This window comes from Cucurbitaria berberidis (assembly GCF_010015615.1).
Source record: "Cucurbitaria berberidis CBS 394.84 unplaced genomic scaffold K460scaffold_1, whole genome shotgun sequence".
NCBI classification, from domain to species: Eukaryota; Fungi; Ascomycota; class Dothideomycetes; order Pleosporales; family Cucurbitariaceae; genus Cucurbitaria; species Cucurbitaria berberidis.
In genome coordinates, this window is record NW_024468935.1 from 2,251,262 (window position 1) to 2,271,295 (window position 20,034).

The following is a 20,034-nucleotide window of genomic DNA, read 5'->3' on the forward strand; positions in this document are numbered from 1 at the left end:
TGACGTGTTGTGCGATGTTGCCAACGATGCTGGCGCAAGCAGTGGTTCTTGTCGCAATGCTGTGTAGGCGTGAAACTACATTACAGCTTTCGCGTGCTGCCATCGCTGACATTTCCGAGTCCTATAGAATTAGTAGGTCGAAGTTCGAATAAGCTGCGCGAAGGTAGAAGTACGCACGTGACTCTGGAACCAACAACGTTATTCACGCCAACGGCAAGTGCTTCCCCTGACGTCTTTCCTTACCCGTTCTCTTCTTGCTCAATTGAGGACTACATTTCCTTCACATCTCTCACAGTCACGTTCTACTCGTGCGCAGTCTATCCCTGTTTAGCGGGTCTGTTCTATTTTCACAGTGCCTTATACTATATCACGTTGGGGCCTCAACATCCAAATTTCTTATTTTCACACTTCGATTCGTGCGTAGCCGTATGGCCCTAGCGCATACCATCAATTGTATGGCTCGCGTATGCACTGACTGCGAAGCAGCTGACTTACACTAGACGCCCATCCCAGCAGCGCTCTACTCATAGCTCGAGGAACGCAGTGTGCAAACTGAACATTGTTCGCGCACTATGGAACAGTAGAAGAATGAGAGATGAAATACAATGTATCCGCCATTGATGTGAGGACCATACGCTTTGTAGGTCGCCATCCACTCTCTTTGTTGATCCTGGAACAAAGTGATTAGCTCGACGGCGTGGAGGTTCGGCTAACACTCAGCGCTTCACCAAATGTTCCTCTTTCACACTTTCAATTCCTCTCTTCGATCAAATTCCCGCCTGTTCTCACGCACGAGCCTTTTCCTACTGCGCCATACCTAATTCAGTTCCGTTTCCCCCAAGTCTTCGTCATACTGGTTCCCGCTCAACACTATTTACTTCGTTTCACTTCACTTCACGGTAGCCGGCCCCCAGCCTCGTCTCCGCCCGAGCTTTAGTCAGAACAATTCCTTGGCACAAACGAGCTCCTCCGCAGATATAAACAGTCCCTTGCCCGCTCCCTCAACCATTTACTTCAGTCAACGATCTCCACCGCCACACCTCAACGACATATCTGGACACTCTAGCTCCATCAGATCTTCGGTGTCCTGATCCGAGCTCCAGCTTTGAGCTTCTGATCACCATGTCTCTACTTCGAGTTAAGGCAAACTTTCGCGCCAAGGCGAATAAGATCTCTGACCGGTTCCGCATGAATGCGAAGACCTTCTACGATGATGAATACATGAAGCTTGAGACCCACTACAACGTCGCTATGGTCCGTTCTGTCTACCTCTCTATCTATCCTAATACTAATGGTGCTTATAGGATTCCATCAAGGGCACTGCTCCATACATCGTTGCGACCGGCCTCGGCAAAGTCTCTCGTAGTTTCAACCAGACGCAGTTCCGAACCCCTTCCACCACAAAGGTTCGTGCTCCTACCACTATTGATGACCATCCGTCCACTGACTCTTGCAAGACTACGAGTCGTGGTGCTGATCGAGGACGCATCGACAAGCAGAAGCGCTTCACCTTCCCAGATATGGGCAAAGCAGAAGAGGAGGCCCGCGCCAAGTATGAGGAGCGCCAGCACCTGAAGCGCATTGCTCAACTACAGGAGGCCAAGATGCGAGTAGCTGAAGCTCGAGCTATCGCCAAGGAGGAAGCTGCCTACCCTACCTTCCATCGACAGTGCTCGGCACCCCCCGAGCCCGTCCCCGAGCCCACGTATCTGTCGACGCTTCCGAACCATGGCCCCATCTACGACCACACCGCGCGCCAGAAGTTTATCCATGAGAAACTCCAGGTCATTCTTGGCGAGCAGCGCATGAATATGGGTGTAGGCCTGCCTTCCGGCCACTCAGGCATCGATCCGGCCATCGCGGAGTACCACCAGCAGAAGGCCACTGCGTATCTTCTGGAGAATATCGACGCCTGGAAGTCGGAGCAGCGCCATCAAGCCGAGGAACAGCAGTGGCAGTTCGCTCAAGAGGAAGAGGAGCGTAAGCGGATCCAGGCAATCGTCGACTTTGCCCGAGGCCGTTACATGCAGCAGGTAGAGAAGCTAGCTCTCTACGGACCTCAAATGCGCGAGGGTATTGACATGCTGGAGGCTGCTGTGCAGAACAACAACTTGATCGACATGGCCGAAATCGTTCGGGTTATGACCATTGAGATTCTCGAGCCCGCGCACGCACTCTTCAAAGCGATGAATGAGAACATTCCACTGGAGGAGGAGGGCGCCCGCGTCCTCAAAGAACAGTGGCCTGTCGAGCGCCTCGACAAACTCTATACCTTTCTGAAGAACGAGAGCTCGTTGCCAGAGGAGCTCATCTATTTCGCAAAGGGTATCGAGGCTATCTGCAAGCCCGTCATCCACCCGACACCTTTCGAGAACCCGCTTGACCCCAAGCCGGTCCCAGTCTCTGGATCCTACCCAACCAATACCGGCGGTGCTACGAGCGTCGACATATTCGCAAACCTCGCCAAAATCGTTCCTGGTGGCGGATTGCCTGCTTCTGCACCCCTGGCACCAGCCAAAGACGCGATCCTTACGCAACCGAACAACGGTCCCGACTTCGAGAGCTTTGCTGACTTCGCCAACGCCTCAAAGGCCACCCAGTCAAGCCAGCAGGCACCGAGCATTACCGTTACTACTCCAGCTTGCCAGGAGAAACAGGACCTCATGCTCCACATGCAGAACACCTTGTTCGAGCTGCAGATGACCGTCCAGGACCTCTACAAGGGCGACAATCTACCCAACATGGCGCGCAAGGACGCTACCGATGCCCTCAAGCAGTGCGTAGATATTGCCAATGGCAAGAAGAAGCTCCTAAACGCGGACGAGGGCGTACTGTTCAAGGCCGAGGTCAAGTACATTCAGAGCCGCATTGCCAACTTGCCCCACTCCGCGAAGAAGCCGATCAAGACTCGAGAGCTAGATGTCCTGGCCAACAGTACCCTGAAGCTGTGGGTGTAACTTCGCTCACCTAATACGGCTCTTAGCCGGGCGATGCAGATTTTGATATCACTCTCGCCATCCTCACGATGATACGACGATCGATAGCTCTGCTCTTATGGAGCACAATGGGTCAAAAAGGTGGCTTTTCTTTATTTCTTTCTCTCTTTCTTTTTTTTTTCTTTCTTTTTCTGCGAACGAGCGAGTGTGGGTGTAAGCAGTCTTCCCCACACGACCTTGTTTTATTCTGCGATACCCTAGAAGTCGAGCACATTGCTCGACACTCATAATGTTCCTGTTGGACGTTTCATTCTGGGGTACTCCGGCTACGAAATTCCGAGCCTGTACACAATGTCTTGATTAGCTTGCATACATTGAGAGGATCTTGGCTGGGAAGGGACAAAGACGCATAATAGTTATCTGGCAGCATTTACATAGTCAAGCGTAATACAAATGGTATATCAAATCATCTCTGGCTTATCTGATAACGTACTTTCGATTAAACTCCCTTGTACGTAGTAAATGAGGTTTGAAAGCTCCATATAGCTCTGTGCCAATCGTGGAAGAAGTGCCTATGATAATGAACGATGCTGATTATTACAAAGTGCCAACATGAATAAACAATGCTAAGAAGTGGATTTGTGTTTTGGCTTCTCTGTCTCCGCTAAATGTGAAAGCGATATTGCACCATCAGCTCACGCCCATGACCAAGACGAAGATTGATGATGTATGATGTGGCTAGAGTGTCGCGCTTCCATACAAAGGCGGTTTCTGGCGAGAGTAGTGCTCCCTAGTCCGACCAAATAAGCAGTTCAATCTAGTATCAAGCTGATAGCAATGCTAGGCCAACCTAATTAATGCTAGAAGTTCATTACCCTCAATTGTAAGCTTCCGCTTTGATTAATCACTGATAATAGCATCTAGTCCCACATAAATTCATTCTGTTCTGGGTCATATAATCCTTTAAGATGTAGCAGGATACTATTCTTTAGATTCAGTCTAGAGCACTGGTGCCTAACGGCTTGAGAGAAAGAATCCGTCCCGCTGCACGTTCTGCAACTGTAATGATAGCACCGGACGGATTTCCAGTAGTCATACCTGGAAATATAGATGCGTCAACAACAAACAGGTTATCAGTACCATAAACCTTGGTGTCGAGATCGACTACAGCCCTGCCACCACTTCTTCCATCGTCAGAGCCAATTGTGCACGAGCCAGTCCAATGGTTTGACCCTCGCAAGCCTGTGGTAGCTGGAATCTAGTAAATTTCGTTAGAGTGCTGATTCCACAGTAAGGAGAAGGGACCATGAAAATCTACGTGCTCGCTACTAGCTATAACTTACGGAATTAACAAATGCGGTTGTGGACTGGTTCACGGTAGGCACGACCCAGGTCAAATTCTGGATTTGGCTCAACACGCCCCTGATATAGTCGATACCTTGTACCACGGCTTCTTTGTCATGGCTATCGCGCAAGTACGGCGCGATTGAAACTCGAGTGTTCATGTTCGGTAGTATGGTCATTCGTCCGCGCGACAGTGTGCCCATACCGAGGTATTGCGTGATTGTCATCGAGGCTGGATCGCTGTCAGCATCGAGACTATTGAGATTCCGTGTACAAATATGGGACACGCACTATTGGTTCTGCCTTCGATACGTGCCTGCCATTGTATGTGCCGAACTACGCCGTCTGAACCCTGGATTTGTTGCCAAAACTATTGGGTATCAGCAAGGTCTGTTATGAATAAAGATATGATTTAGAATATGATATGTACCATTGGGCCTAGGTTAGGCGCGACTTGCGCCAAGATTCCGCTCCTGTTCCCTACGCAGCGTGTTAGTAGCAGCTTCAGATATGAAAATCACGGAATGTTTACTAAGGTATGCTTCTGTGTCGCTCGGAATTGGCTTATCCCAAGCGCCGTAGAAATCGTAAAATACAATATTCGGATGTGCAATCTGAATGTCTGTCTACAGTAGCAGTGTTAATAAACGTGTGCAATGATAATTTCAGGGAAAAATACTTACACCAACATGATCGTTCAAATTATAGCCAACGGGCAGATTGATCCATTGATTCGATTGTATCATTGTAGCTCCATCGACAGTAGAGTTTCTAACAACCTCAAGCTGGTCCAATGGGCCAATACCACCTGCAAGGCTTTAGCAAAAAACTGATCTTGCATGTGCACACTTACTTCGCAAAAGCAACTTTGCAGATCCGAAGGTACCCGCTGACAAGATCACTCGGCCCGTGCCAGGAGTAACCCTGACGGTGCCACCGTAGCCGGGACCAACAGTGCCCTCTTTTGAGCATTTCAATTCTACACCCGTGATGTGACCACCAGTCCTGATAAGTCTTCTAGCAGCTGTATTCGTCCAAAGGGCGAAATTCTTCCGCTTCATAGCGGTGACCAAATAAGTTGCGAGCGGACCGTGGCGCTCTGCATTCTCGACAAAGAACGTGCTGTGGCCGTATGTGTGGTTTTTTTGATCTGGGTGATCATTCGGTACTACATATTTGAAGCCAGCGGCCTCTAAACCTTTTGATACAGTATCGAAGCCTTGCTGCAGGTAGAGTTTCCCGTCTTTGGATGGGATGTACGTCTGTGACTGGGCATTAGTATCATCCATTGCGCTGTTGGTCGCACAGAGTTGGGAGGCTTACTCCTGGAATACGTTGCCACACCGTTTCAACGTGCTTCTGCATATCACTGTTCTTCCATCCCACGGGAAAGTTGACGTCCCAATCGCTTGGATGTGGCTTCCACCAAAGTGCGGAGTTCACCGCGACACCGCCACCTAGCACACTATTGTGAATTAGTGTTTCGTTTCAATCCAAGTCTGTTTTATCGAGCATAAACAGCTTGCTCAAGACTCACCAGCCAGCCATGACATCGACATCTTCGCAGGCCACACCGGTAGGGTCTGCCCATATCTGATTGAAAAGGCCGGGTACGTCGAAGCGCGTTAGATTAGTGCCCTCTAGCCAGGCAGGTTTCATCGTGCCATTCCACCTTCCACTAGACAGTGGGCCCTTCTCGATCAACAACACCGAGTGACCGGCTTCACTCAAGCGGTCGGCAACAGGAATCCCACCAGCACCAGAGCCGATTACAATGTAATCATAAGTTTGCTCTTTAACGGTGGTACAGTTTGGATTCGTGGTGTTTTGGCCATGTGCGATATGCTGGAAAAGAACCGCGAGTGCGATAAAAGCAAGAGCTGGCCCCATGGTGATTGGCCGACTCAAAGTTCACAAAATAATGTGATGCTGATTTTCAAAAAAGCCTCCATGTTTGGTGATGCTGATGGTTGTTTAAGAAGTGATCTGTGTCCTATGCACCCCAGATTTCAAATTCCGGCTCTTGTGGGGTCCAGACAAGGGTTGGGTTGCAAATGCCGACATGCTCGCACGGTAGAGCACTATAATTATTAGTCGTGTACGAAGTTGCAACCATTCAGATTATTGAAAACAGCAGCTTGTGAGACCTGCTTGGGTATTTAAGCGAAGCACATTTTCCGATCCCTGTGGAGCCATTTGTTCACTCCCCAGTAAGAAGATCGCCTCCTTGGGTCTGGGTAACACGCAGAAAAGCAGAATCGCTAGTATAGTTGCTAATATCTAGTTAGATTATTACAATTAGGTAAAGATGCTTGCCGAGTGTTTGCATACGAGCAGTGTGACATATGTTGCCATGCCATTTCTCAAAACTTGATAGAATCTCGAACCTGTACCGAAATTGGACCTGTTATCTTCCTTTGAGTAGCATAAGGATATCTATACGGACATATGGAATTGAAGATATACTCGGCTCGGATGTGGCGCCGCATTAGAACAATCGAGAGGTTATATCTTAGACTCTGTAGCATATAGACGATACCAGAAGCCTATATTACGCGATACGATACGGGTCCTGTGATGCAGCCTAAATAATCTAATTTGTGTCTTGTGACGTCGTACATTCAAACGAAAGCACCAAATAGAATAGCCATAGGCCATGCTTTCTTGGGCGCTTGGATCCGGCGATGCGGGGAAATTCGATCACCGCTCCCGGAACTCCCGGGAGATCTCCGACCTTCCCCTCACGCTCTTGGACGATAAACTTGCAAGGTACCTTGCACCTACTAGATACGAACTCACTACTTTAGTTCAGTCCGGCCATTCAGAATAATACTGTCAAAAACATCCTAGACTTCTTCGTACGGCTCTCAATTTCTCCGTCGCCCGCATCGTCACGTCTGGTCGCCTTCAGCTGCACAATGACTCGAGACTATCCATATAAGTCTCGCAATGGCCTCGTGGTTGTTGCAACTACGATAATTAAAACCGAGCCTTGAACTGGCACACAATACACTGAGATGGCGGGTACGTTTCTCCTCGTAACGGCGCATTTCGCGCTTCAAGCCGCAGCAAGAACTGTTCGATCACCGACACCACCCATGGGCTGGAATTCGTACAACACCTGGAACTGCTCACCATCGGAAGAGAAGATCAAACAGAGCGCCCAAGGCCTTATCAAACTTGGTCTTGATAAAGTCGGTTACAAGTTTGTGACCGTGGATTGCGGCTGGCCGTCGCGCGACCGAGATGCTGATGGAAAACTTCAATGGAATGCCACTCTCTTTCCTTCAGGCGGAAAGGCACTCGGCGACTTTATTCACGGACTGGGGCTAGACTTCGGACTCTACTCTGGGGCTGGATATCTGCAGTGCGGATCTACAGACTTGCCCGCTAGTTTGGGGTTCGAGCAGGTAGATGCAAAGAGCTTCGCGGAATGGGGTGGAGATAGCCTGAAGTAACGAAGCCCATCATTTCTCTGCTCATTCAAAATCACTGACCATTCATAGATATGACAACTGCTATGCCACTTCAAAAACGACCATGGTTGACTCCAGCTCTGCTGAGGCCCAGTCTCCAGCGCGTTTCCAGCACATGGCCGCTGAGTTGGAAGCAGTTAACCGCGACATTCAATACTTTCTCTGCCAGTGGGGTATTGGCACCAATGTCGGCAAATGGGCAGCGGGTATCGCAAACTCGTGGAGAATCAGCAACGACATCTACAATGGGTGGCGCAGCATCTGGCGTATCACGAACGAAGTCGTGCCGTACTTTAGACATACAGCAAGAGGTGCTTTTGCAGATATGGATATGTTGACGTAAGTAAACTCTCCTACTACCTGGACACTAGCTGATAGACGAAGTGTTGGCCTCAATGCACTATCGGTTGAGGAAGAGCGTTTTCATTTCGGCATGTGGGCTATCAATAAGTCACCGCTCATAATTGGCGCAGCGCTTGATCCAGGCCGCCTCAGCAAATCCTCGCTTGACATCTTGTCCAACAAAGAAGTAATTGCAATCAACCAAGATTCTCTCGCTGAGCAAGCGCGCCTAGTCCGTCGCTACACCCAGGAGGAATGGGACATCTGGTTAGGCAAGCTCTCAGAATCCAGGCAGGTATTGGCTATTGCCAACTGGAAGAACAACTCGCAGAGTGTGAAAATTGACCTACCGTCCCTGGGTATCGCATCAGCCAACGCCCGCGATGTTTGGGCCGCGAAGGACCTCGGCACTGTTTCTGGATCGCAAAACATCAACTTGGGTGGACACGAGTTGCGACTATGGTTGCTTTCCAGCATTACTACGGCCGCTCCTCTCAAGTCCACATCATACTATGCCGCCGCGAAGGCGTCAGTTACGGGCTCAGCTCGAGTTGTCAAGTGCGCGACTGGTACATGTCTGCCTAATGGAAATAAAATTGGAAACATTGACTCAAAAGGCGGCGTAACCTTTGCCAACGTGGAAACCAAGTCTGCCGGCAAGCGACTGGTCGGTATCGACTTCATCAACTACGACTATGCATTCACTACTGCTTGGGGATGGGGGGACAATACAAGGAATATGACAGTCGCGGTGAACGGCGGCAAAGCAAAGAGGTGGGCATTCCCGCTCTCGGGAGGCAACTGGGAGGAGAGTGGACGTCTGGTAATTGAAGCAGACGGATTCGTTAAAGGTACGGGGAATAGCGTGGTATTCGGAGGGTTTGAACAAGGCTTTGCACCGGATCTAGTAGGCTTTGAGGTTCTGGAGTGAAAAACGCTCCACAAGAACTTGGGCCTTGATATGTCCGCGTTAGACTAGCAGTGTTACTCTTACGTCAAGGGAGTGCTCAAAGGACAATAATCAGGGCAACTTAGATCCATCAATGCTATGCATATAATCTAAAAAGATCTTGGCGTTACATAACCATGTCCGGTTAAGTTTTATCCTAGTTCTATCCTGGAAATATTCCGCCAACTACTGAAGGTGTGAAGGAGCGATCGTCCATGCGGGGATGAGCGCTGGGAAACCCCGCATGTACCCCTCCCACGGACGAATAGCGATTTTTTTTTGAAAGTTCTTGAGTTCATGCAGCAACGCCACATTCCAGGTGTCTTTATTATTTTTATTTTATGTCCACCCACCTTGGCTAAACTCATCTCATGATATGGAAGCTATCTCGGACGTAATACCATTTAGCTCAACGCCACTCACCACTGGCTGGACGTTCAAGCAAGGCGATCGCTCTTCCGGTAGCGAAAACCTCGCAGCCAATGACTTACCGACCGAGATATACCGTGACCTCCTTTTACATGGCAAGATCGCGGACCCATTCCAAGATGTCAACGAGCTTTCCGTCCGTTGGGTCGCGGATGAGACATGGACGTACTGTACAACATTCAATGCGCCACGCGATTACGGCCATGCGGGTGTATCGACCATACTGAAATTCGAGGGTCTGGATACTTTCGCGTCGGTTTTTATGAACGGGCAGCTAATCCTAGCCTCCGAAAATATGTTTCTTGAGAGTCGCGTCGATGTCACCGGCAAGCTCAAGCGTGACGGAAACACCTTGGAGATTGTTTTCGAGTCCGCGCGCAAGAAAGGATTAGAGCTTGTAGAGCAGCATAAAGAGCACAGGTTCATCGTGCATCAGACGGAGATCTCGCGCGGCCCAGTTCGGAAAGCACAATACCATTGGGGTTGGGACTGGGGGCCAATCCTTCTGACGTGCGGTCCTTGGAAACCGATCGTGCTAGAAACATACAAATGCCGAATCTTCGACTTGTGGGCGAGTTACGAGCTCGCGGCGGATCTGAAGTCGGCAGAAGTGCGAGTCCAGGCCAAATTCGAAGGCCTTTTGGCTGGCGTTTCATTTGCCATTATTAATCAGATAACGAGCGAGACCGTGGCAAGAACTACCGTGCCTATTAGTGCAAGAGACGAGCCGGCCATCGTAGAAGTTTCATTTAGACTAGATGATATAGACCTCTGGTGGCCTCGAGGATACGGAACACAAGCACTGTACACTGTCCGTGCAGATGCGCATACTAAAGTTTCGCCATTACTCTCAGCTCCGATACATTCCATCTCCCAGACATTCGGCTTCCGCAAAACAGAACTTATCCAAGAACCCGACACCCATGGAACGTCATTCTATTTCCGTATCAACAACGTCGACATCTTCTGCGGCGGCTCATGCTGGATACCCGCAGACTCTTTGCTCACCCGTTTGACGCCGGAGGAATATAGGTCTTGGGTTTTGCTCGCTGCCGAGGGAAACCAAACCATGCTACGTGTTTGGGGTGGTGGCATATATGAATCCGATGCCTTTTATGACGCAGCTGATGAGCTTGGCATACTAGTATGGCAGGACTTTGCTTTCGCATGCGCAAACTACCCTGCACATGCAGAATATCTGAAGAGTGTGGAAGAAGAGGCGAGGCAGAATGTGCGAAGACTGAGGAACCATCCCAGCCTAGTGATATGGGCAGGCAATAATGAGGACTACCAGATCGTTGAGCGCTATGGGCTGGAGTACAACCTGGATGATAAAGAGCCTCGGTCGTGGCTGAAGACGAACTTTCCCGCGCGATACATATACGAATACCTTTTGCCAACAGTCATGATTGAAGAGTTCCCGGGCGTGCCGTATCATCCAAGTTCGCCCTTCGGTAACGGTAAATCCACCGTCCTCAAAGTCGATCCTACGATCGGCGACGTGCATCAATGGAACGTCTGGCACGGTACCATGGAACCATATCAAAAGCTTCCAGACATGGGTGGCCGCTTCGTCTCCGAATTCGGCATGGAGGCCTATCCCCATGTCTCCACTCTAGAAAAGTGCATTACCCGGGACGAAGACCGCTACCCCGGCTCCATGGCAATGGACTTCCGCAACAAAGCCATTGGGCATGAACGCCGTCTTGTATCCTACGTAGCCGAGAACTTCCGCATTCGATACGATGTTGAAGGATTTGCACACTTGACGCAGGTCATGCAGGCAGACGCAATGTCGTGGGCATACAAAGGCTGGCGTCGGCAATGGGGAGCGTCAAAGGCTCGGAAGTGCGGCGGCGTCCTGGTGTGGCAGCTGAATGACTGCTGGCCGACTATGTCTTGGTCTGTCGTTGACTATCATCTCGTTCCCAAACCATCGTACTATGCGATCAAGCGGGCTATGGAGCCAGTCGTTATCGGCGTACAGCGAAAGTTCAATAGCTGGACCACGAGGCCTGCGGATGAGCTGTGGCAGCGTGAAACCGGCCATATTGATATGCGACGTATCTGGCAACATGCAGAGTTTGATGTTTGGGTTGCGAATAGTAAGTGCGAGGAGATAGAGGGCAAGGTGGTCGTCAAGTACTTCTCCATCAAGACTGGGGAAGAACTGGGCTCGGGAATCAGACGCGACATAACGATAACACCGAATGGAACGACAGAAGTTATCCAGGGCCACACTTTTGACCTGCCGGGCGCACAAAATCCCGACGAACCATTCAATTTGTCCGAGGCAGACCCTTTTGTCATTCACGCATCGCTAACTATAGATCGTCGATGCGTTGCCACCGATATATCATGGCCGGATCCAATCAAATACCTTTCGTTTAGCGATCGAGACATAGAAGTCTGCCTTTATGACGATGGGACAAAAGTAGTTGTCTCTGCTACGAAGCCGGTGAAAGGATTCGTTTTTGTCGAAAGGCCCGGGACGAAGTTCAGCGACAATGGATTTGATCTCGTACCAGGGGAACCGAAAGAAGTGCGCGTGACGGGATGCAGCGTGGATGATTTGAAATGGAGATATATTGAGATGTGAAACGATTAGATACTTAATATAAAAGGGAGGGAAGCTCCATTCGTAGATGATTAGAAACTCAACTGCGTGCGTATGCTAAACTCTCATTCCTAATCTCCTAGGTACCAGCCACCATCCTCTTCTTCAGACTCAGTGTCGTCTCCATCGCCACACATGTGCCCATCACATATCTTCCAAAAGGCCGTCGGACCAGCAGGTCCATGCGGGTCGTAGTCTTTATCAAACCATGTCCCGACCACGCCCCGCTCTGATCGCAATCCACCAACCTGAACGCCTTCGCTGCGCCATCGCTCCTCTCCGCTGTCACACGTCAGTAATACCCAATTCATAGAGCCTATGGAGAGGTGAATACTTACCCGTGAAAGACCGAGATCGTTTGCCAACGTACTTGCCCTTCGGACGTGAGGCGGACGGAGCCCCTAAGCTTCGAGTTCGCATTGGGATCCCATGCTGCATCAACAGACTTTGATTTGCCACTGAAGTGCACTATGGGTAACGCGGGGTTATCGAACTGGCCTGGCGCCGTGACTTCTGTGATGTGCAAATCCATCATAATGTGGCGAATGGCTTCCTCGGTGTTGAGAGTTCCCCGCGGCGCGTCGGATGGAACCTTCATTGCCTCGGTGCTGAAGTTGAAAATGTAGAGATCATTGTAGTCTAAGAAGCAGACGATGCGCGACCAGACACCCGAGACGTTGTAGGGATCCTTGAGCGATAACGGGATGTCGGGCTCCATCAGCAGCTTGGGAGGGTAGTCAGGCATGATCTTTGCTCGCTCGGGAATCACTCCCTCCAGGGTCTCAGACCAAGGCGGTCTGAAGCGGTGGAGGAACCGTCGGCAGCACAATCCAGAATTGTACCCTAGCACAATCATGATACTTTCAATCATCTCCCAATCCACTCTCATACTCCCGTCATCCCGGAATGGGCCCCACGCACTCTTGTCGGTATAGTTTCGCAGATCATAGACTCTTGACCTTGCATATGGATGTGTTGAGAGAACTCTTCTCCCGGCATTTGTCGACGGAATGCCGAAAAGGCAATGTAGCTTTGCGCTCAACTGGCGGTCTTCCACGTCCTCGGCCGGCCTTTGATTAGGCTTTCCCACCCGGCCAAACAACGACGAGCGACACATGAACGCATCGTGATTTTGCGAAATGTGCCGGAATAGCTGTGTGATTAACTGCTGGTTGTGCGAGTACCCAAAGGGATCCGTGGAGCCCGTCGAGATAAGGCTTTCTACCGTCGATGCGATGAACTTGAACTCATCTCGCTACACGGCTTAGCAAGAGCATTAGTTGCAGTAGGCTCGCAAGTGTACCTTCACATCATTGTTGGCTGACAGAAGCATCTTCTGGCATTTGACGAGCTTCTGCAAGTCTGACACCCAATCAGGTTCCGGATCTACCGGCCTTCGGCGAGGGTCATCCTGAAAGGACAGTCAGACAGCTGATATGCGACATGGTAGCACCAAATGGCATACGAAGTTTCTGAGATAATGCGCTTTGTACAGCCTAGTGTTTTTCTTGATGAAGTTGTTGAAGCCCCACGACGTCTGCGCGCATGCCGCGAGATCTGGCGGGTTGATCTCTTCAAGGATCCGGATCAGGACATCATAGCAAAGATCGAGAAGCTCCGTCATATTGGCAGGTCTACAACAGTGCAGCCCAAACGCAGAAAATATGGGTGTGCAATAGTGAGGAAGCTGACAGATGTGTCGATGTCGTGCTGCACACGTGCTGCCGTGCATGAAGTGGGGTTTAGTTTGTATGAGGACTCGGCGATAAGGGTGCTATAGCCGATAGGGCTGGGTGCGGGCAAACACGATAACGTCATTATCATCTCATCTCATTGTACATCTCCTCTAAGAATTTGATGGCATACATGAGATGAATTAAGAATGCTCGTGAAAATGTTATATTCATGGGGTATCATAGTCCTCTGGAATCTACCATTCTAACCGGTCATCGCACGTCAAACGCACATCCCACCGATCTACTCCCTTCCAAACCTCTCCCCCCTTATTGGCGCCTGCTATTATCCCCCTGAGATCGCTGATCATCTCGCCAGGCCCTGAAGCATAGACGTCTGTCGTCCCGCTTATGGTTCCCGCAACAAAGTCTCTCACAACGACGCCAAGATCCGGTCTTGCTTGGTAGTGGTTCAAGCCCAGGTCTGCTTTCGCCACACCGTGGACGGATAGTGCAGACGATATCGACGCGGACGAGGCATCCGAGCTACTAGGTTCGATCTCCTTGGAGCAGTCATTTACTGTTCTCTTTTCTGAGATGGCGGGCGCGGTGGCATCTTGCTCTTCCGCAGCGCGTGTGACGTAGATGTGCATGCCGGTGCGCAGGTTAGGGCACTTGCGCTTGAGGACAGCGAGCTCTGGGGCAACCCAGTCGATGTCGCTTCTCCGTCGCACGACCCAGACGAGCGAGATGTGACGATTCGACGATTGAGGTCGAGAAGCGAGGTCAAGAAGAACGGGAAGAACGTAAGTGATTCCTGTGCCGCCAGCGACGCAGAGGACATTTGAGTCAGACGATAGACCACGTAGTGTCTGCTCGCCGTAAGGGCCAGTGAGCACGACGGAGAGCTTTGCCTCTGCCATCAGCCCTTCATGCGGCTGCTCGTGATCTGTCATCCGAGCAGTGCGAAGTGCGGAGAGCTCGGTGATTTTGCGAGTTTCTCCCTTCTTTGCGCGGAAGATGTATGAGTGCCTTTGGGAGTCTGCGCCATAGACTGGGAGGCTGAGTGGGGTAAAAGGATGGGATTGCCAGATACTGCTCTCCGGGAAGGAGAGGTAGAAGTGCTGACCAACGTCCCACGCATCCTGAGGATGATCAAAGTCGAGGCGCACCACGTCTCCGTGTGTCTCGTCCTTGAAAAAGGTGATGTTTGCGGGCGCGGCGCGGAAGCCCATATGTCCCGAGGGCAGGAAGTTGTAGTGCAATAATGCGGTTCTGATAAACCTGACACCGCGATCGATAAACCATACGAGCAGACCTGGCAAGAGGAAAACTTTCAGCTGCGCCCAATGACCCCAGCAGGCTCCGATGTAGACCATGGCCAGAACGTAGTGGGCCTTCCGGAAGAATTCGTAGCCCGTCATTCGGATGCCCCATGGGGTGGAAAGGACAAGCATCAATGTGAGGAGGATCATGGCAACCACGCCCCAGATGATGTAGGGTTGCACGATCCACTCCACGGCGACTTTAGGCTGAGGCTGATACAAGCGGATTTCAACAACGCACCAGCCGATGGTGTGAAGGCCTGATTGAGCAAAGATGATGTAGCCGAGCCAGCGGTGGAGGAAGTTGAAGCTCTGGTATGGCAGGCCAGTAACGAGGGACAGGATTGACTCACGACTCGAGAGCATGACGGAGAGAGGCGTTAGGGCGTAGGCGATGACACCGACACGATCCGCCCACGGTCCAAGGCTGGTGCGGATGTTGTAGACGCCGGGCAGCTTCTTGACGGGAGTGACCCATTTTCCGTAGATGATGCCGACGAAGGAGAAGACGGTGAGATAGCCAGTAAGGACGACCAGCGTCAAAACCTGTGTGCGCGTTACGCGACCGAAGACTGGTCTTGCGGCATCTGGGAGGAGATATTGTCGTGCGTACGCTGGAACAGCCCGTGATAATCGTGCAATTGCGCTTCGGCTTTGGTTTACTCCTTCTCCTTTTTGTACTGGTAATTGCACGCCCGATGGCTGTGAGCGTGAAAAGTGTCGTCCAACAGCCCAGATCAAGAGGATGCCGCCAATGGTCGCCCAGATGATTCCAGTGTAGTACATTCCCAGATCATGGGCGGCGTACACGACATCGAGATAGGTGCAGGAACCCGCGTCGTTGGTGCAAGGCACGACGCGATCTGCGTATCCCCAATGCGGTACCACGGCGGTGCCCTCGCTGTGGTTTTGGATGTGCGCACGCGGGACTAACATGTTGGCGGCGTCCATGATCGCTCAATCGCAACGACGAACAGCTGAAAAAGCAAAGATTAACAACGAGGCCTATCTATCATCTTCAAGACAACGCTCGGTTTGGACACATCTATATAAGATGCAACGGGCGAATCGTGTTGCAGGCGTTTGCCGGCCATGCTTGACATTGTGCGCAGGGCCAAGGTTCGAGAAGGGACCGGCCGTCTTGACTTTTGCCCAAGAGGGAAAAGCGCGAGTGAGTTTGAGCAAGTTGTTTCAATCCAACCCCACACAACTTCGTACTGGCCGCCATGGCGCGCGGGCGAGACGGTGCCGTGAGCGGGTTCATCGGCAGGCGTTTGGCGTCTGTATGAATATCGCCTTATCCGCTGCGTCGGTGCCATCATTTGAGCTTGTCGACGACTACTGCTATATACTTCTTTTGCTACCACGGCTCGGAATCTGTCAGACATCTGCAGACTCTTTTTTTTGGTACCAAAGCCAATCTCGCCGAATAACGGCGTGACGCGGAAATACACACGTCGCATTGCCCATCATGGATCACTCCACTATGAAGGCGGGGAACACGACATGCAAGATGGAGGTATGTCTGATCGGACTCTAGAGTGATAGTCCTGTTGCTGATTGTGCTAGATGCTGTGGAACTGGAATGTGGTAGACTCGTGCTTCCTCTCAAGCTCTTGGCACATCACCAACAACGCCATGTTCGCCGCAAGCTGCGTGGGCGCCGCTCTCCTAGTCGTCTGCCTCGAATTCCTGCGACGCGTAGCCCACGAGTACGATGCATTTCTGCTGCGACAGTTCCAGCGACAACTGCGCGCTCAGCAAGCTGCGCTGGTAGCCGCTGCCCCGGCAAATTGCTGCGACGGCCCGACTTCCACTTTGGGCACGCAGCATGCGACGTTTCGAGCGAGTGCACTGCAGCAGTTGATTCGAGCTGTCATCCACGGCGTTATCCTTGGGCTTGCCTACATCATCATGTTGCTGGTCATGTACTACAACGGCTTTATCTTCATCTCTGTTATTCTTGGTGCGATTCTAGGAAAGTTCCTTTGCGATTGGATGGTGGTGAGAATACCGTACGAGAGCCCAGACGAAAAGGAGGAGCGGAGATCTTCGATTGGCGCGGCTGGACCGACGGGATGCTGTGCATGATTCGAATTGAATGGACGAAATTAGATATGATACCCTATTTGAGCAATACAGTATGACACAAACTACCTCTGAATTCAAAAACCAAACTCTTCCAAGAGAATTCGTTACTATTTTTCAACTAATTTTTGACGCGTAGCAACCAACATGCAAACTCTTGACAGAGTCGACGTCTTGTAGATTCACGGTCGCTGCAAGTGTAGTGCTTGTCCAAACGAGTCTGCCGTACCTATCTACACCCCCAAGTCTCATGTCCAAGCCCTACTCTATCTATCGTGAGTAGTATAGCGTGGGCGTGGCATAATACATTAACAATCCATCGAAGCCAACTTGGCAATGCTGAATCCACTCATACCAACCACTAATACCCAAATTTTTCCTGGTAACCCCGCACAGATGCCCTAGACATGATAACTTGCTCGCTCCAAGTGGAGTGCCCTGACCCAATTACAATCGTCTCATCTCGTATGACCAGTGGATCTTGAACTCGTATCATGACCACGTCGAACCTAGTGAGCGCTTTTGCGCATTTTCAGGATCCCAAACCAAGGCGCTTAGTAGGTTAGTCTTGTGGGCGCCGAGGAGTACATGTAGCCAAGAACATGAAACTCGCCATCTACGCGGGATCGAAAGACTATATGAGGAATAATTACTCGTGTCCTTACGGGAACATTTGCCAAGATTGGATCAGATAACAAGTGTCGGAAGATGTTCTAATAATTCTGCGTCAGCACAGCGACTCCAACAACTGCGGCTCAGCATTGCCTACTGTTACCCAGGCTGCCCTTGCTGGCATTAAGACTTTCGCGAGAGAGAACGATCGTTCGGCATTGCGAAGGATGGAACCCGGGAAATCAACAACAAGTCAAAGGGAAGCGGACACGAGGGTAATCTCAAGGCTATAGGCTATAACCCAAATCAAAGCTAAGTGGATTAAAACATTTATCCTAAGCCGGGCTTACATGTCGCCGACAGTTTTATGGCACATGATGCTACAGCTTTCAAGACCCAGTTCCTTCAACTCGTTTCATAGCTTCGAGAGCCTGCCTAGCAACGGCACGAGCATGCTCGGAGATGCCAGGCAGTCCAGCCAAGGCAGTCCACCTTTCCGTCCAAAATCTCCAGCGCGCTTCGGAAAATCCCTCCTCGCCTTGCCAGACCCCAGCCGTGCTGGTCAACATGCCGTCGGTCCGACCCTCCTTGCAGCGATGATATAGCTCAGATGAAGCGTAGAGGAACAGGTTTGCGGCGGCTTCGAGGCTATCAGGCTCTTTGTCACCTGTGTCGACTTCCAAGGCTTCGGCGATAGCGCGTGAGGCACGATCGAGGCCGCCTCCGTACGACGAAAGCGCATCATCACCCGTTGCAGCGAGGCGGGCGGTATACGCACACGCACTTGTCCAAGCAGCTTTTCGTTGCGCTTTCTTCTGGTCGTCTGCATGTTTTTCGATAAGGAACTGTGCGGCGTGGCTGTTGAAGGCATCCGCCCAGTTATTGGCCCAATCTGTGAGCTCTCTCCAGAAGAAGCCGTCGTCAAGTTCGATATACTCTTCTCCTTCTCCCTTTGGCTCTTCTGCTTTCGGGAGCGTTCGGATTTTCTGCAAGACGGATAGAATATCTGGTTGCGCAGACGGTAGTGCGACTGCCGTGTCGTTCAAGAGCGTCCAAAGCCCACCAAGCCTTTGTTTCAACTCGACGGGAGTGGAAGAGGCTTCAGGATGCGCTGTCAGCTTTCTGGCGGCTTCTGTCGTAGTGATGATGCCTTCGAGACAACCTTTGAGCGTATTGATCTGATCGTCTGTGATGTCGTAGCCTGCGAAGGTCGAGCTCGCATTGCTGAAAAATTCGCTCGTCATATTGAAGTAAGTAGGGCTACTAGTTGTTGCTCAGTCGGTAGCAGATAGATATGGTCAGGCAACAGACGAAGTCTTGGTTGCCTAAATACCAGACTCCAAGGAGTGATTGTTACACTCGAGATGTGGGCGGTGGCTGAGCGCGATGATGTCACCGCAGAATTGAAATCTGCCTTAGGGTCGCAAGTCAGGTCAGCCACTGAGTTCCTCTTTTGAGACAACCGCGGGGTGCATGCAGGTGGTATCTTACGTGAGACGGGGATGCACGTGTACGAAGGTAGGCGGCTGAGCTGGTCAAAGCGCCGTCACGTCACGTCACTTCCCTCGGCAGAGAAAGTCATCCACCGACATGTACTACACTATCACCAAACAAATCGTTGAACCAGCGCCAAAACCTTGGGGGCTATTGCTAGTCTGTAAATCTGTACTTCGAGTACACAGGGAGATGTTTGTGATTACTGATGTCCCCGGGAGGCTGAGTTTTGAGGCTTATATAGCGTCGTCTCCTACCTACCTTGGGGGCCGTTCAATGATGTCCATCGCCACGATCTGATTTGTGATCAGCGAATTGTCATCCAAACATGGTATCATGGCTATGGTGTAAGGCCAAAATGCTAGCCTCTATGAAGAAGTCCGTAGCGCACGAACAGCTTCACAGCCGGACTGCCTAACGCGTGACACGGGTTTGTAGATCAAGCTGTTCAGGCCCGCAACCACAGCGGACAACCTATTCGTTGAAGATGCAAAGGATAAGCCCCGAATAGCAACTCAGCTGCTCAAGGATCCGGTAGTCGCTGACATCAAGAAAATGCTACTTCCAAATCGGGACAGTGTGTATTTGTAACAGCAAGTAATCAATGCTTTTAGAGGCATATAAAAGACACTGAATAGTATCAGTCAATATCTCTTCACTCAGCAACGAACTCCCTGCTTCACTCACAGCACACATTTACACAAAGCCACCTCCATCACTTCCATCACTTCCATCACTTCCATCACTTC

General features: G+C 50.9%; 8 protein-coding genes across 8 annotated transcripts; 4 read left to right on the forward strand and 4 right to left on the reverse strand.

Moving 5' to 3' along the window:
• Positions 1–1,348: 1,348 nt before the first annotated feature.
• On the forward strand, positions 1,349–2,399 carry K460DRAFT_327236 (uncharacterized protein; the record flags this gene model as incomplete). Its single annotated transcript, XM_040930654.1, has 2 exons — positions 1,349–1,406; positions 1,458–2,399. A coding segment is annotated over exon 2 (879 nt), but the record flags the coding sequence as incomplete, so codon positions are not given.
• Positions 2,400–3,930: 1,531 nt separating this feature from the next.
• K460DRAFT_422857 (GMC oxidoreductase) lies at positions 3,931–6,509 on the reverse strand (the record flags this gene model as incomplete). Its single annotated transcript, XM_040938186.1, has 8 exons — positions 5,818–6,509; positions 5,604–5,745; positions 5,134–5,542; positions 4,966–5,088; positions 4,711–4,733; positions 4,632–4,650; positions 4,280–4,512; positions 3,931–4,194 (listed from the first exon to the last, which is right to left on the reverse strand). Exons 1-8 carry the CDS (start codon positions 6,168–6,170, stop codon positions 3,931–3,933), a joined length of 1,566 nt encoding a protein of 521 aa, XP_040792970.1. The 5' UTR covers positions 6,171–6,509.
• A 542-nt stretch (positions 6,510–7,051) lies between these two features.
• Positions 7,052–9,126, forward strand: K460DRAFT_327237 (carbohydrate-binding module family 35 protein). Its single transcript, XM_040930655.1, has 3 exons — positions 7,052–7,734; positions 7,787–8,095; positions 8,141–9,126. The coding sequence occupies exons 1-3, from the start codon at positions 7,298–7,300 to the stop codon at positions 9,027–9,029; spliced, it is 1,635 nt and encodes a 544-aa protein (XP_040792971.1). The 5' UTR covers positions 7,052–7,297; the 3' UTR covers positions 9,030–9,126.
• A 297-nt stretch (positions 9,127–9,423) lies between these two features.
• Positions 9,424–12,075, forward strand: K460DRAFT_327241 (glycoside hydrolase family 2 protein; the record flags this gene model as incomplete). The annotated part of the gene is made up of 1 exon (XM_040930656.1): positions 9,424–12,075. One exon carries the CDS (start codon positions 9,424–9,426, stop codon positions 12,073–12,075), a length of 2,652 nt encoding a protein of 883 aa, XP_040792972.1.
• An 89-nt stretch (positions 12,076–12,164) lies between these two features.
• Positions 12,165–13,792, reverse strand: K460DRAFT_327243 (uncharacterized protein; the record flags this gene model as incomplete). The annotated part of the gene is made up of 4 exons (XM_040930657.1): positions 13,559–13,792; positions 13,397–13,504; positions 12,432–13,348; positions 12,165–12,375 (listed from the first exon to the last, which is right to left on the reverse strand). The coding sequence occupies exons 1-4, from the start codon at positions 13,715–13,717 to the stop codon at positions 12,165–12,167; spliced, it is 1,395 nt and encodes a 464-aa protein (XP_040792973.1). The 5' UTR covers positions 13,718–13,792.
• Positions 13,793–13,976: 184 nt separating this feature from the next.
• K460DRAFT_361212 (ferric reductase) lies at positions 13,977–16,145 on the reverse strand. The gene has a single exon (XM_040932412.1). The coding sequence runs from the start codon at positions 16,040–16,042 to the stop codon at positions 14,024–14,026; it is 2,019 nt and encodes a 672-aa protein (XP_040792974.1). The 5' UTR covers positions 16,043–16,145; the 3' UTR covers positions 13,977–14,023.
• A 432-nt stretch (positions 16,146–16,577) lies between these two features.
• Positions 16,578–17,182, forward strand: K460DRAFT_269274 (high affinity copper transporter; the record flags this gene model as incomplete). The annotated part of the gene is made up of 2 exons (XM_040927551.1): positions 16,578–16,610; positions 16,661–17,182. The coding sequence occupies 2 exons, from the start codon at positions 16,578–16,580 to the stop codon at positions 17,180–17,182; spliced, it is 555 nt and encodes a 184-aa protein (XP_040792975.1).
• An 882-nt stretch (positions 17,183–18,064) lies between these two features.
• K460DRAFT_361214 (uncharacterized protein) lies at positions 18,065–19,270 on the reverse strand. The gene has a single exon (XM_040932413.1). It carries the CDS (start codon positions 19,033–19,035, stop codon positions 18,181–18,183), a length of 855 nt encoding a protein of 284 aa, XP_040792976.1. The 5' UTR covers positions 19,036–19,270; the 3' UTR covers positions 18,065–18,180.
• Between the last annotated feature and the right edge of the window lie 764 nt (positions 19,271–20,034).